Genomic DNA, 13,498 nt, shown 5'->3' on the forward strand with positions numbered 1-13,498 from the left:
CTCAAACTGTTTGCAAATAAAGTTGGGAAGTTTCAATTACAAGAGTGACGTGGGCCAATCGATATGCGCATGCGTTACCCCGGATAAAACACGTGAAGAAGCATGGCAGACAAATCTGAGGAGTTGGTGCTGGATCGGGTGCAGGTAATGTCTAAAAATCACTTTGATAATGTCTTCTTCAACAAAGTGTAGTTATATGGATGCCAGGAAAAGTGGGGTGATATCAGTAGGTTATGTTTTGTAAGCCACCTTTCTCTGGAGCTAGCAACCAGCTGGATAGCAAGCTAGTTAGCGTTAGCTTGTGCGGTCGGATAGTTCGCAACACGAGGCAAGTCACTTATTTTCTGTAAATTAACTGGGAACGCTGTGAACACTTTCAGAATTGTCTACAACTCCTTCCATTGGTTCTTGGTAAAACTGCCATTGGAAAAATATCGACCCTTTACTAGTCCGACTTTTGTAGGTTAAAAGTGGAAAAGGTTGTAACGTTGGCTAGCTATCGTTCGCTTTCTCACCTGAGCTGACTTGTTCAGGACAATTTGGGTAACTTAGTTAGCAAACCTAATGCGGCTAGTTATTTGCATTTAGTTCATGTCTATTTTAACAAAATTACAGATTAATTTCACTGTTTTTACATTAATTAATAACGTCTCATTGTGTTCCCAGGTAAAGAAGGCAGTTCAAGCACTGCAGGCTTTCCTGAAGACTAAGTCTACCCCAGACTCTCTGCTCCTGGATGAGAGTCAACACCTATCCCTCCTCTTTACACTATGGAAAATTCCCAAGCAGGCCCAGACCATCCGCATGTGAGTCCCTCTGCCAACACTGTCCAGAGCTACAAACCAACATGGTTACATAATACATGCATAGCTATAGACAAATAAATTGAATGTGTAGCCCAAGCAACCCCTTGTCCTGCAGTATAGTGGTGAAACTGTCCAGTAATAACCACAAGTCTTCTGTTTCTCCCTCAGCCCCTTGCCTCATGGCATCCGCACCGACACAGATGAGGTGTGTCTCTTCACCAGAGATGAGCCCAACATGACCCCTGACCAGACCCAGAGGTTCTACAAAAAACTACTGGCTGAGAGAGGTGTCAAGAACGTCACAGAGGTATTACTAACACCACTAATAATATTCATTATTATTGATTGTGTTTGGTTTTCTAGACACCCGAGGGGCTTACCTCATCCTCCTATGCATCTCTTCATCTGATTTACTTTAGTCTGTAGTAGAGGTCGACTGATTAATTGGAATGACCGATTAACTTCTCAGGGCTACGTGGGCCACCCACGGTTCACACTATTCAACAGCCAGTGAAAAATCAGAGCGCCAAATTCAAAACAACAAAATGTCATAATTCAAAGTTCTCAAACATACAACTATTTTACACCATTTTAAAGATAAACCTCTCCTTAATCCAACCACATTGTCCAATTTCAAAAGAGCTTCACGGCGAAAGCATAAAGTTAGATTGTTAGGACAGTGCTAACACAAGAGAAACCACAGCCATTTTCCAAGCAGGAGAGGGGTCACAAACCATAAATACAGCTAAAAGTAAGCACTAACCTTTGATCTTCATCAGATGACACTCCCAGGACTCAATGTTACAAAATACATGCATGTATGTTTTGTTTGATAAAGTTGATATTTATATCCAAAAACCCCATTTTACATTGGTGCATGATGTTCAGAAAATATTTTAACTCAAACTGCTAGTGAATCAGCACAACAATTTACAAAAATATTCATCATAAACGTTGATAAAATATTAAACTTATTCAAAGAATTATAGATAAACATCTCCTGAATGCAACCGCCACTTTGGAGTCATCTAAAATCATAAATAGCATTAAATATTCACTTACCTTTGCTCTTCATCAGAAGGCACTTCCAGGTTTCCCAGGTCCACAAATGTTTTGTTCGATAAAGTCCATAATTTATGTCCAAATAACTCGCGTTCAGTAAACTACGCCAAATGTAGGAAGCGCGCCGAAAATTTCACGACAAAGTCAAAAGTTCTATTTACGTTCGTTGAAACATGTCAAACATTGTATAGCATCAATCTTTAGGGCCTTTTTAACATAACTTAAATAATATTCCAACCGGACGATTCCAATGTCTTGAAAAACGTTATGGAACACAGCTACCTCGTAAATGCGCACCAATGAACTCATGTCATTTTCTAAGTCTCCAACTTCCCGGCCTTCTTGTTCGGTCTGTTCACTGCAAAAGCCTGAAACAAGGTTCTAAAGACTGTTGACCTCTAGTGGAAGCCTTAGGAAGTGCAATGTGAACCCTAAGTCACTGTTAGATAGGCAATGACTTGAAAAGACAACAAGCATCAGATTTCCCACTTCCTGGTTGGATTTTTCTCAGGTTTTTGTCTACCATATGAGTTCTGTTATACTCACAGACATCATTCAAACAGTTTTAGAAACTTCAGTGTTTTCTATCCAAATCTACTAATAATATGCAAATATTTGACTCTGGGCCTGAGTATTAGGCAGTTTACTCTGGGCATGCTTTTCATCCCAAATCAAAAATACTGCCCCCTACACCTTGACAGGTTAATTAGGGCTGATTTCAAGTTTTCATAACAATCGGTATTTTTGGATGTCGATTTGCCAGTTTAAAAAAAAATAAAAAAAATATGTAAAACAATTTTAACTAGGCAAGTCAGTTAACCTCTCTTGGAAGTGGGAAGCTAGGGTTCACACTATTCAACAGCCAGTGAAAAATCAGAGCGCCAAATTCAAAACCACAATGTCATAATTCAAAGTTCTCAAACATACGACTATTTTACACCATTTTAAAGATGCACGTCTCCTTCATGTAACCCCACATTGTCCGATTTCAAAAAGGCTTTACGGCGAAAGCTTAAAGTTAGATTATGTTAGGACAGTTCCAACACAAGAGAAACCACAGCCATTTTCCTAGCAAGGACAGGCGTCACAAACCAGCTAAAATGATGCACTAACCTTTGACGATCTTCATCAGATGACACTCCTAGGACATCATGTTACACAACACATGCATTTTTTGTTCGATCAAGTTCATATTTATATCCAAAAACAGCATTTTACATTGCCGCGTGATGTTCAGAAAATGTTTTGCCTCCAATACTGCCGGTGAATCAGCACAATTTACAAAAATACTCATCAAAAACGTTGATAAAATATTAAACTGTTATTCAAAGAATTATAGATGAACATCTCCTTTATGCAACTGCTGTGACAGATTTAAAAAAAGGTTCACGGGGAAAGCACACTTTGCAATAATCTGAGTACTGCGCTCAAAGACATCAAGCAATACAGATACCTGCCAGTTTGGAGTCATCTAAAATCATAAATAGCAATACCAATGTCTTGGGGGGGGGGGGGGGAAACGTTTTGGAACACAGCTACCCCTCATGTAAACGCGCGCCAATGAACTCATGTGATTTCCTGAGTCAACAACTTCTAACTTCCTCTGTTTGCTCTCTGTTCACCATAGATGCCTCAAACAGCTTTCTAAAGACTGTTGACAGCTAGTGGAAGCCTTAGGAAGTGCAAAATGAACCCTAAGTCACTGTTGGCTAGGCAATGACTTGAAAGGACTACAAGCACCAGATTTCCCACTTCCTGGTTAGATTTTTCTCGTTTTTTTGCCTGCCATATAAGTTCTGTTATACTCACAGAGATCATCATTCGAACAGTTTTAAAAACTTCAGTGTTTTCTATCCAAAACTACTAATAATATGTGTATTCTAGTTCCTGGGCCCGAGTAGTAGGCCGTTTATTTGGGTACGTTTTTCGTCCAGCCGTGAAAATACTGCCCCCTACCCAAGAGGTTAAGAACACATTCTTATTTTCAATGATGGCCTAGGAACGGTGGGTTAACTGCCAATGTTCAGGGGCAGAACGACAGATTTTTTCCTTGTCAGCTCAGGGATTCAATCTTGCAACCTTACAGTTAACTAGTCCAATGATCTAACCACCTGCTTTACATTGCACTCCACGAGGAGCCTGCCTGTTACGCAAATGCAGTAAGAAGCAAAGGTAAGTTGCTAGCTAGCATTAAACTTATCTTAAAAAAAACTAGCAATCATAATCACTAGTTAACTTTCACGGTTGATATTACTAGTTCATTTGGCCTGTCCTGCATTGCATATAATCGCTTAGGTACACGTTGCTCCAACCATAAACATCAATGCCTTTCTTAATCAATACACAAGTGTATATTTTTAAACCTGCATATTTAGTTAATATTGCCTGCTAACATGAATTTCTTTTAACTAGGGAAAATGTGTCACTTGTCTTGCAAACAGAGTCAGGGTATATGCAGCAGTTTGGGCCGCCTGGCTTGTTGCGAACTGTGAAGACTTTTTCTTCCTAACAAAGACAGCTGACTTCGCCAAACGGGGGATGATTTAACAAAAGCGCATTTGCGGGGGAAAAAAGCACTATCATTGCACGAATGTACCTAACCATAAACATCAATGCCTTTCTTAAAATCAATACACAGAATTATATACACTGCTCACAAAAATAAAGGGAACACTTAAACAACACAATGTAACTCCAAGTCAATCACACTTCTGTGAAATTCAATTGTCCACTTAGGAAGCAACACTGATTGACAATACATTTCACATGCTGTTGTGCAAATGGAATAGACAACAAGTGGAAATTATAGGCAATAACCAAGACGCCCCCAATAAAGGAGTGTTCTGCTGGTGGTGACCACAGACCACTTCTCAGTTCCTATGCTTCCTGGCTGATGTTTTTGTCACTTTTGAATGCTGGCGGTGCTTTCACTCTAGTGGTAGCATGAGACGGAGTCTACAACCCACACAAGTGGTGCAGCTCATCCAGGATGGCACATCAATGCGAGCTGTGGCAAAAAGGTTTGCTGTGTCTGTCAGCGTAGTGTCCAGAGCATGGAGGCGCTACCAGGAGACAGGCCAGTACATCAGGAGACAGGCCAGTACATCAGGAGACAGGCCAGTACATCAGGAGACATGGAGGAGGCCGTAGGAGGGCAACAACCCAGCAGCAGGACTGCTACCTCCGCCTTTGTGCAAGGTGAAGCACTGCCAGAGCCCTGCAAAATGACCTCCAGCAGGCCACAAATGTGCATGTGTCTGCTCAAACGATCTGAAACAGACTCCATGAGGGCCATACGTCCACAGGTGGGGGTTGTGCTTACAGCCCAACACCGTGCAGGACGTTTGGCGTTTGCCAGAGAACACCAAGATTGGCAAATTCTTCACAGATGAAAGCAGGTTTACACTGAGCACATGTGACAGACGTGACAGTCTGGAGACGCTGTGGAGAACGTTCTGCTGCCTGCAACATCCTCCAGCATGACCGGTTTGGCGGTGGGTCAGTCGTGGGGTGGCATTTCTTTGGGGGGCCGCACAGCCCTCCATGTGCTCGCCAGAGGTAGCCTGACTGCCATTAGGTACCGAGATGAGATCCTCAGACCCCTTGTGAGACCATATGCTGGTGCGGTTGGCCCTGGGTTCTTCCTAATGCAAGACCATGCTAGACCTCATGTGGCTGGAGTGTGTCAGCAGTTCCTGCAAGAGGAAGGCATTGATGCTATGGACTGGCCGGCCCGTTCCCCAGACCTGAATCCAATTGAGCACATCTGGGACATGTCTCGCTCCATCCACCAACGCCACGTTGCACCACAGACTGTCCAGGAGTTGGCAGATGCTTTAGTCCAGGTCTGGGAGGAGATCCCTCAGGAGACCATCCGCCACCTCATCAGGAGCATGCCCAGGCGTTGTAGGGAGGTCATACAGGCACGTGGAGGCCACACACACTACTGAGCCTCATTTTGACTTGTTTTAAGGACATTACATCAAAGTTGGATCAGCCTGTAGTGTGGTTTTCCACTTTAATTTTGATTGTGACTCCAAATCCAGACCTCCATGGGTTGATAAATTGGATTTCCATTGATTTATATTTGTGATTTTTGTCAGCTCATTCAACTATGTAAAGAAAACAGTATTTAATAAGATTACTTCATTCATTCAGATCTAGGTTGTGTTATTTTAGTGTTCCCTTTAATTTTTGAGCAGTGAATTTTTAAACCTGCATATTTAGCTAAAAGAAATCCAGGTTAGCAGGCAATATTAACCAGGTTAAATTGTGTCACTTCTCTTGAATTCATTGCACGCAGAGTCTATGCAACAGTTTGGGCCGCCTGGCTCGTTGCGAACTAATTTGCCAGAATTAACGTTGAAGGTTGTGCAATGTAGCAGGAATATTTAGACTTAGGGATGTCACCCGTTAGATAAAATACGGAACGGTTCCGTATTTCACTGAAAGGAAACACGTTTTGTTTTCGAGATGATAGTTTCCGGATTCGACCATATTAAGTTAATGACTTAAGGCTTGTATTTCTGTTATTATATTATAATTAAGTCTATGATTTGGTAGAGCAGTCTGACTGAGCGGTGGTAGGCAGCAGCAGGCTCGTAAAGCATTCATTCAAACAGCACTTTTCGTGCTTTTTGCCAGCAGCTCTTCGCTGTGCTTCAAGCATTGCGCTGTTTTATGACTTCAAGCCTATCAACTCCCAAGATTAGGCTGGTGTAGCCGATGTGAAATTGCTAGCTAGTTAGCCGGGTGCGCGCTAATAGTGTTTCAAACGTCACTTGCTCTGAGACTTGGAGTAGTTGTTCCCCTTGCTCTGCGTGGGTAACGCTGCTTCGAGGGTGTCTGTTGTCGATGTGTTCCTGGTTCGAGCCCAGGTAGGAGTGAGGAGAGGGACGGAAGCTATACTGTTACACTGGCAATACTATAAAGTGCCTATAAGAACATCCAGTAGTCAAAGGTATAAGAAATAGTCCTATAATAACGACAACCTGAAACTTCTTACCTGGGAATATTGAAGACTCATGTTAAAAGGAACCACCAGCTTCCATATGTTCTGAGCAAGGAACTGAAATGTTAGCTTTTTTACATGGCACATATTGCACTTTTACTTTCTTCTCCAACACTTTGTTTTTGCATTATTTAAACCAAATTGAACATGTTTCATTATTTGAGGCTAAATATATTTTTATTGATGTATTCTTAAGTTAAAATAAGTGTTCATTCAGTATTGTTGTAATGTCATTATTACAAATAAATAAATAAAAATCGGCCGATTTAATCAGTATCGGCCCTTTTTGGTCCTCCAATAATCGGTATCGGCATTGAAAAATCATAATCGGTCGACCTCTAGTCTGTAGCTAGTGTTTGGTCATCCAATGTGAATAAGTGCACCTCAGCAAACCTTGTCCTCCTGTCTGTGTTGGCCTTGGCCAATGATGGTGCCATAGTGACTCAAAGTATATCCAGATGGACCTCCCTCTCTATTGGAGTCTGTCTCTACAACTTTGACACAGTTACCTACTGTCATACTGTATACGCATGTAATAATGATCAGAGCTTGTCGTTTTTTTTTTTTTATATTGTCCTTTACTTGTTGGTGCATGACTCACCCATGCATATCCCTGTCTTTCTATAGGTGATCCCTTACAAAACGCTGAGGACCGAGTACAAGCCCTTTGAGGCCAAACGAAGGCTGCTGGGGAATTTTGACATGTTCCTGTCAGACGACCGTGTTCGTCGCATGCTGTCCTCACACATTGGCAAGCACTTTTACGAGAGGAAAAAGTACGCTTGTAAATGTTTTATTGGTTGATCAACTTGTCTATTTTAGTCAAATGAAATCTATTTTCACTTATTTTGCATTGGTTCGGAACCTGTTTCACTCTCAGTATGAATTTTGGTTTAAATCCAGTGCTATATGAACCTCATTCCAGTGAGGCAGGGGAGTGGTGTCCTTTTTGTGCCGTCTCCCTGTTCACTCTCTGGGAACATCAACATAGCCCCAAGTGCTGTTCCCTGGCTTTGAAATGCATCAAATCACATAAGTTGAAATGCGCTTTCAAGCTAGCCCTTCTGGCGTTCTAATCTAATGGTGTTTTCTCTCCTCTGCTTAGGGAGCCTTTGTCAGTAAACCTGCAGAGCAAGAAGCTGGCCTTGGACATCCAGCGAACCATCCAGGGAACAACCATCTCCATTTCTAAGAAAGGCTGCTGCTGGTGAGGCCTGCTCCCAGCTTGACTTGATGAATAAGTGCACCCCAGCAAACCCTGTCCTCCTGTCTGTGTTGGCCATGGGCAATGATGGTGCCATAGTGACTCAAAGTATATCCAGACGGCCCTCCCTCTCTATTGGAGTCTGTCTCTACAACTTTGACACAAAATGGCAAGTGTCTAATATTGTTAGTGTTCATAGAATTCATTAATTCACACTGCCTCTTGTATCATGTAATTGATTGTTTTAGCATGGCTCGTGTGGCCCACTCTGGGATGGCTGCAGATGAAATAGCCGAGAATATCGAATCGGCTGTTAGCACCGTTGTGACCAAACTACGCATGGTGAGTTTGCTGCCAGGGATCCTCTTGAGCTCACTAATGACTTGTATCCAGTCACTACAGATATTTACACTTATTATTGTCAGGTATACTCAATGTTAAATGTTTGGGCCCAGTCAAATGCTTTCAAGAACTGTTGTCTGGGGTGAGTTTACTGGGCCTGTATTACTGTGGTACATTAAACCCATGTGCCTCCCACACCCCAACAAAGCAAGGCCTTTGACAAGAGGCCACAATCAGATGCTATACACAGGATGGCAATGCTTTTGGCTGTACCATTAAATGTTTTTCGCAGAAATGAAGTTGACCTAAAAAAGGTATGCGTGAAAGTACATGTTTGAGACTAGATGGCTGCTCTCTTACTGCTTTGCAGAAAGGACCATTGATAAAGATCATCCACCTGAAGAGCCAGTCATCAGTAGCTCTGCCCATCTACACCTCTAACATGAACCACCTGACCCTCTTAGAGGAGACACAGAAACAGGCCCGCGCAGCCATGGATGCCAAGGTAGGAGTGCTACACACAAATGATTGTAAATAGTATTTTAAGATTATAATGTAAGTCATATCTATTTTTGTCAAATTGAATCTTTCAAAGGACTTGTCTTTGCACTGGTTCGGAATCTGGTTCACACAGTATGAATTTTGGTTTTAAATCCAGTGCTATATGAACCTCGTTCCAGTGAGGCAGGGGAGTGGTGTCCTTTATGTGCCGTCTCCCTGTTCACTCTCTGGGAACATCAACATAGCCCCTAGTGCCACATGGACAATGGAGGTCAATTTCGTGTGTGTGTATATGTGTATATGTGTATATATATATATATATATATATATATATATATATATATATATATATATATATATATATATATATATATATATATATATATATTACTGCTCAAAAAAAATAAAGGGACCACTTAATCAACACAATGTAACTCCAAGTCAATCACACTTCTGTGAAATCAAACTGTCCACTTAGGAAGCAACACTGACAATAAATTTCACATGCTGTTGTGCAAGTGGAATAGACAACAGGTGGAAATTATAGGCAATTAGCAAGACACCCCCAATAAAGGAGTGGTTCTGCAGGTGGTAAGCACAGACCACTTCTCAGTTCCTATGCTTCCTGGCTGATGTTTTGGTCACTTTTGAATGCTGGCGGTGCTTTCACTCTAGTGGTAGCATGAGACAGAGTCTACAACACACACAAGTGGCTCAGGTAGTGCAGCTCATCCAGGATGACACATCAATGCGAGCTGTGGCAAGAAGGTTTGCTGTGTCTGTCAGCGTAGTGTCCAGAGCATGGAGGTGCTACCAGGAGACAGACCTGTACATCAGGAGATGTGGAGGCCGTAAAAGGGCAACAACCCAGCAGCAGGACCGCTGCCTCCGCCTTTGTGCAAGGAGCACTGCCAGAGCCCTGCAAAATGACCTCCAGCAGGCCACAAATGTGCATGTGTCTGCTCAAACGGTCAGAAACAGACTCTATGAGGGCCCGACGTCCACAGGTGGGGGTTGTGCTTACAGCCCAACACCGTGCAGGACGTTTGGCATTTGCCAGAGAACACCAAGATTGGCAAATTCGCCACTGGCGCCCTGTGCTCTTCACAGATGAAAGCAGGTTCACACTGAGCACATGTGACAGACGTGACACAGTCTGGAGATGCCGTGGAGAACGTTCTGCTACCTGCAACATCCTCCAGCATGACCGGTGTGGGGTGGCATTTCTTTGGGGGGCCGCACAGCCCTCCATGTGCTCGCCAGAGGTAGCCTGACTGCCATTAGGTACCGAGACGAGATCCTCAGACCCCTTGTGAGACCATATGCTGGTGCGGTTGGCCCTGGGTTCCTCCTAATGCTAGACATGTGGCTGGAGTGTGTCAGCAGTTCCTGCAAGAGGAAGGCATTGATGCTATGGACTGGCCCGCCCGTTCCCCAGACCTGAATCCAATTGAGCACATCTGGGACATCATGTCTCGCACCATCCACTAATGCCACGTTGCACCACAGACTGTCCAGGAGTTGGCGGATGCTTTAGTCCAGGTCTGGGAGGAGATCCCTCAGGAGATCATCCGCCACCTCATCAGGAGCATGCCCAGGCGTTGTAGGGAGGTCATACAGGCACGTGGAGGCCACACACACTACTGAGCCTCATTTTGACTTGTTTTAAGGACATTACATCAAAGTTGGATCAGCCTGTGGTGTGGTTTTCCACTTTAATTTTGAGTGTGACTCCAAATCCAGACCTCCATGGGTTGATAAATTGGATTACCATTGATTATTTTTGTTGTCAGCACATTCAACTATGTAAAGAAAAGTATTTAAGATTATTTCATTCATTCAGATCTAGGATGTGTTATTTTAGTGTTCCCTTTATTTTTTTGAGCAGTGTATATGAGACAGACAGACCCCACATCCTCCTGCTCATAGAGAATACCTATAACATTTTTGTTTGTGAATTCCAGAGAAATTCAAGCAAACAGAAATCTGCTAAGGAACAGAAGTCTACAGAAAGAAACACTGGTACTGAGGAAGAGATTCCACAGCTTGTTCCCATAGTAACACCAAGCAAAAAGGCTAAACTGGAGGTCTGTACCACATGTGTCAAACCAAATGCATTTTAATTAGATTCTATTTTTAGTTGGATCAATTTGTCTTTGTCAAATTACATACTTGCTGACTTGTCTTTGCACTGGTTCGGAATCTGGTTCACTCTATGAATTGTGGTTTAAATCCAGTGCTATATGAACCTCATTCCAGTGAGGCAGGGGAGCAGTTTCCTTTTTGTGCCGTCTCCCTGTTCACTCTCTGGGAACACTGATAGACTGAGGTTAATTGACACTTTGTATCAGTCCATTCTCTCTCTCCTGGCACACCAGAGGTGGAAACAGCTTCCCCCTGAAGCTAGGATAGCAGTCCCTGCCCATCTTCTGAAAACATCAGAATACCAACCTCTACAAACTATCTTAAATAATCTCTCCCCCCCAGCTCTGATTTTACTGATGGCTGTTATTGAAGAAAAATGTACTTTCTATGCATGGTTGTCCAACCTAGCTGTCTTAAAGATGAATGCACTAACTGTAAGTCGCTCTGGATAAAAGCATATGCTAAATGACTAATGTATCTATGGAAGACTCCTCTCAGTACTGTGCTAATTGATTACTCATCTCTGCCTGTAGAAACAGACCAAGAAGGGACTTGAGAAGGCTCCCAACCCGACAGGGGGGAAGAAGGCTCCCAACCCGACAGGGGGGAAGAAGGCTCCCAACCCGACAGGGGGGAAGAAGGCTCCCAACCCGACAGGGGGGAAGAAGGCTCCCAACCCGACAGGGGGGAAGAATGCTATGAAAAGAAAAAGCAAAAGGACCAAGAAGGCTGTTTAAAGGAAAGTGCCTCAATCTTGATGCCTGTTTTGTCTTGACAACTCAATGAACAAAGCGTTCCTCTCCATTAATGTCTGTGTATTACTCCCCCTTTCTCTACATGGAACTCTGACTACATCACACTGATTATAAAGGACTGGTTTATAAATATAGGACTGTTAACATTTCAGTTTGACTTGATCCAAGGACAAACTCAAATGAGCTGCAATTGTCTGTCTGCCTCAAAGGGTTTTGTTTAAAATCATCTTGTGTAAGCTCAACTTGTAAATTAAAAATAAATACTACCAAAGTATGTTGAATTTGTTATACAAAATGGGCTCACTGTCAATATTTAGTGAATATGTAAGATTTGTATGTGATGTAAACCAATTAAATTAGGCTCTTTAGTGTGGTCGCTCTGGATAAGAGCGTCTGCTAAATGACTTAAATGTAAATAGTTCCTGATGCATTATTCTTGAGGTGTGTTTACCATGGTGAACTCAGTCAGAATACAGTAGTCTCAGGTGACGAGGCTATTGTTGAGAGCAGGCCGTGTTTACCTTTCTAATGTCAGACTGGGTTCACTATTGTGCTATTTTCAGACTAGTGGTCTTACTAATGTTTAACATAAATTCTTGAAATATTTCTGTATTATCCATTTGATGCCAAGTCAATTGTTCACTGTCACATGAATTTCAAAGCTGCTGCAGTTTAGTGAGTTGACAATCCACACCTACTAGTGGTCCACATCTGTCTAGTATTGACCCCTCCTCCCTGGGGTGTGGCTAACCGAGTGGTCAGCTTTAGGAACCAAAGAGCTGTCAGGCTCACGTAAGTAGGGAGGCTGCTGTCAGTAAACAGGTAGCCTAGTGGTTAAAAGCATTGGGCCAGTAACAAATGTTGATGTTTTGAATCCTGGGGCCGACTAGGTGAAAAAGCCTGCCCTTGAGGAAAGCGCAACCTTAATTGCTCCTGTAAGTATTCAGTGCATAATATGACATGTCACTCTGGATAAGCGCATCTAGTAAAGACAAAACAATTATATTGCAGAAGAAGTATACATGTTAATTCATGAGGTGAGATGCAAACTGTATTCATCTCGTTCACTTTGAGGAAAATGGCAGTTCCGTAAGGGCAGCTTGTCACTTGAGGGCGGAGTCTGACAAGACGGTCATTGCATCATCCTTATGAGGATGGCGTCGGCCTCCTAGAACAAGATGTGAGGAGAGTCTTGTGTCCAGAACTAGACCCAAACACTCCAGAACCACATTGCTGGGCCTACATCCACAAACCAGCCATGGTGATGGGAGCCCTGATGCTGGGTGCAGTGCTGATCCTCCACTCTGGTGTGAGTATGCCCAACATGCCACTGCCCTGGTCTACCTTTCCGTGAGGAGGATGTGTGTGGTGGAGGGGCTGGTCCTGATACCCGTCATGAAGCGCAAGCAGAGACGGTTGGGTCAGGAGCAGGTCCATCAGCAGTATGTAATGGGCAGGAATTAATTTATCACATTCTGTTGGAATAGTGTGGTTGGATCCTAATTGTCTTTTAAATAATGATATATACTTTTTTTTTAAAGTATTTATTTAGAGACCCTTGGATGTTTTTGAATAGGCTGCATCTCCTGTCAGGTATTCAGCTGCCTTTATTGTTCTCGAGGGAACTTCAGAAAATACCATTCCTTGCCTATTTTAGATGGACCCTAAAATA

The 13,498-nt window shown here is 42.9% G+C and overlaps 1 protein-coding gene and 2 non-coding genes across 4 annotated transcripts; all 3 read left to right on the top strand.

The window, feature by feature from the left end:
- The first annotated feature begins 49 nt into the window (after positions 1 to 49).
- rsl1d1 (ribosomal L1 domain containing 1) lies at positions 50 to 12,121 on the top strand. 2 transcript variants are annotated; one of them, XM_029699223.1, is made up of 10 exons: positions 50 to 144; positions 667 to 806; positions 975 to 1,113; positions 7,507 to 7,655; positions 7,985 to 8,086; positions 8,332 to 8,425; positions 8,796 to 8,930; positions 10,891 to 11,013; positions 11,605 to 11,631; positions 11,686 to 12,121. In XM_029699223.1, the coding sequence occupies exons 1-10, from the start codon at positions 103 to 105 to the stop codon at positions 11,806 to 11,808; spliced, it is 1,074 nt and encodes a 357-aa protein (XP_029555083.1). In that variant the 5' UTR covers positions 50 to 102; the 3' UTR covers positions 11,809 to 12,121. The 2 variants fall into 2 exon arrangements, with proteins under 2 accessions (XP_029555083.1, XP_029555082.1); XM_029699222.1 differs by having other exon boundaries at positions 11,605 to 12,121.
- On the top strand, positions 7,259 to 7,386 carry LOC115153666 (small nucleolar RNA SNORA55). The gene has a single exon (XR_003867724.1). It is a non-coding gene; the product is annotated as a small nucleolar RNA SNORA55 (small nucleolar RNA).
- LOC115153667 (small nucleolar RNA SNORA55) lies at positions 8,123 to 8,250 on the top strand. The gene has a single exon (XR_003867725.1). It is a non-coding gene; the product is annotated as a small nucleolar RNA SNORA55 (small nucleolar RNA).
- Positions 12,122 to 13,498: the final 1,377 nt, after the last annotated feature.

This window comes from Salmo trutta, chromosome 18, assembly GCF_901001165.1.
Source record: "Salmo trutta chromosome 18, fSalTru1.1, whole genome shotgun sequence".
In the NCBI taxonomy this organism is placed as follows: domain Eukaryota; kingdom Metazoa; phylum Chordata; class Actinopteri; order Salmoniformes; family Salmonidae; genus Salmo; species Salmo trutta.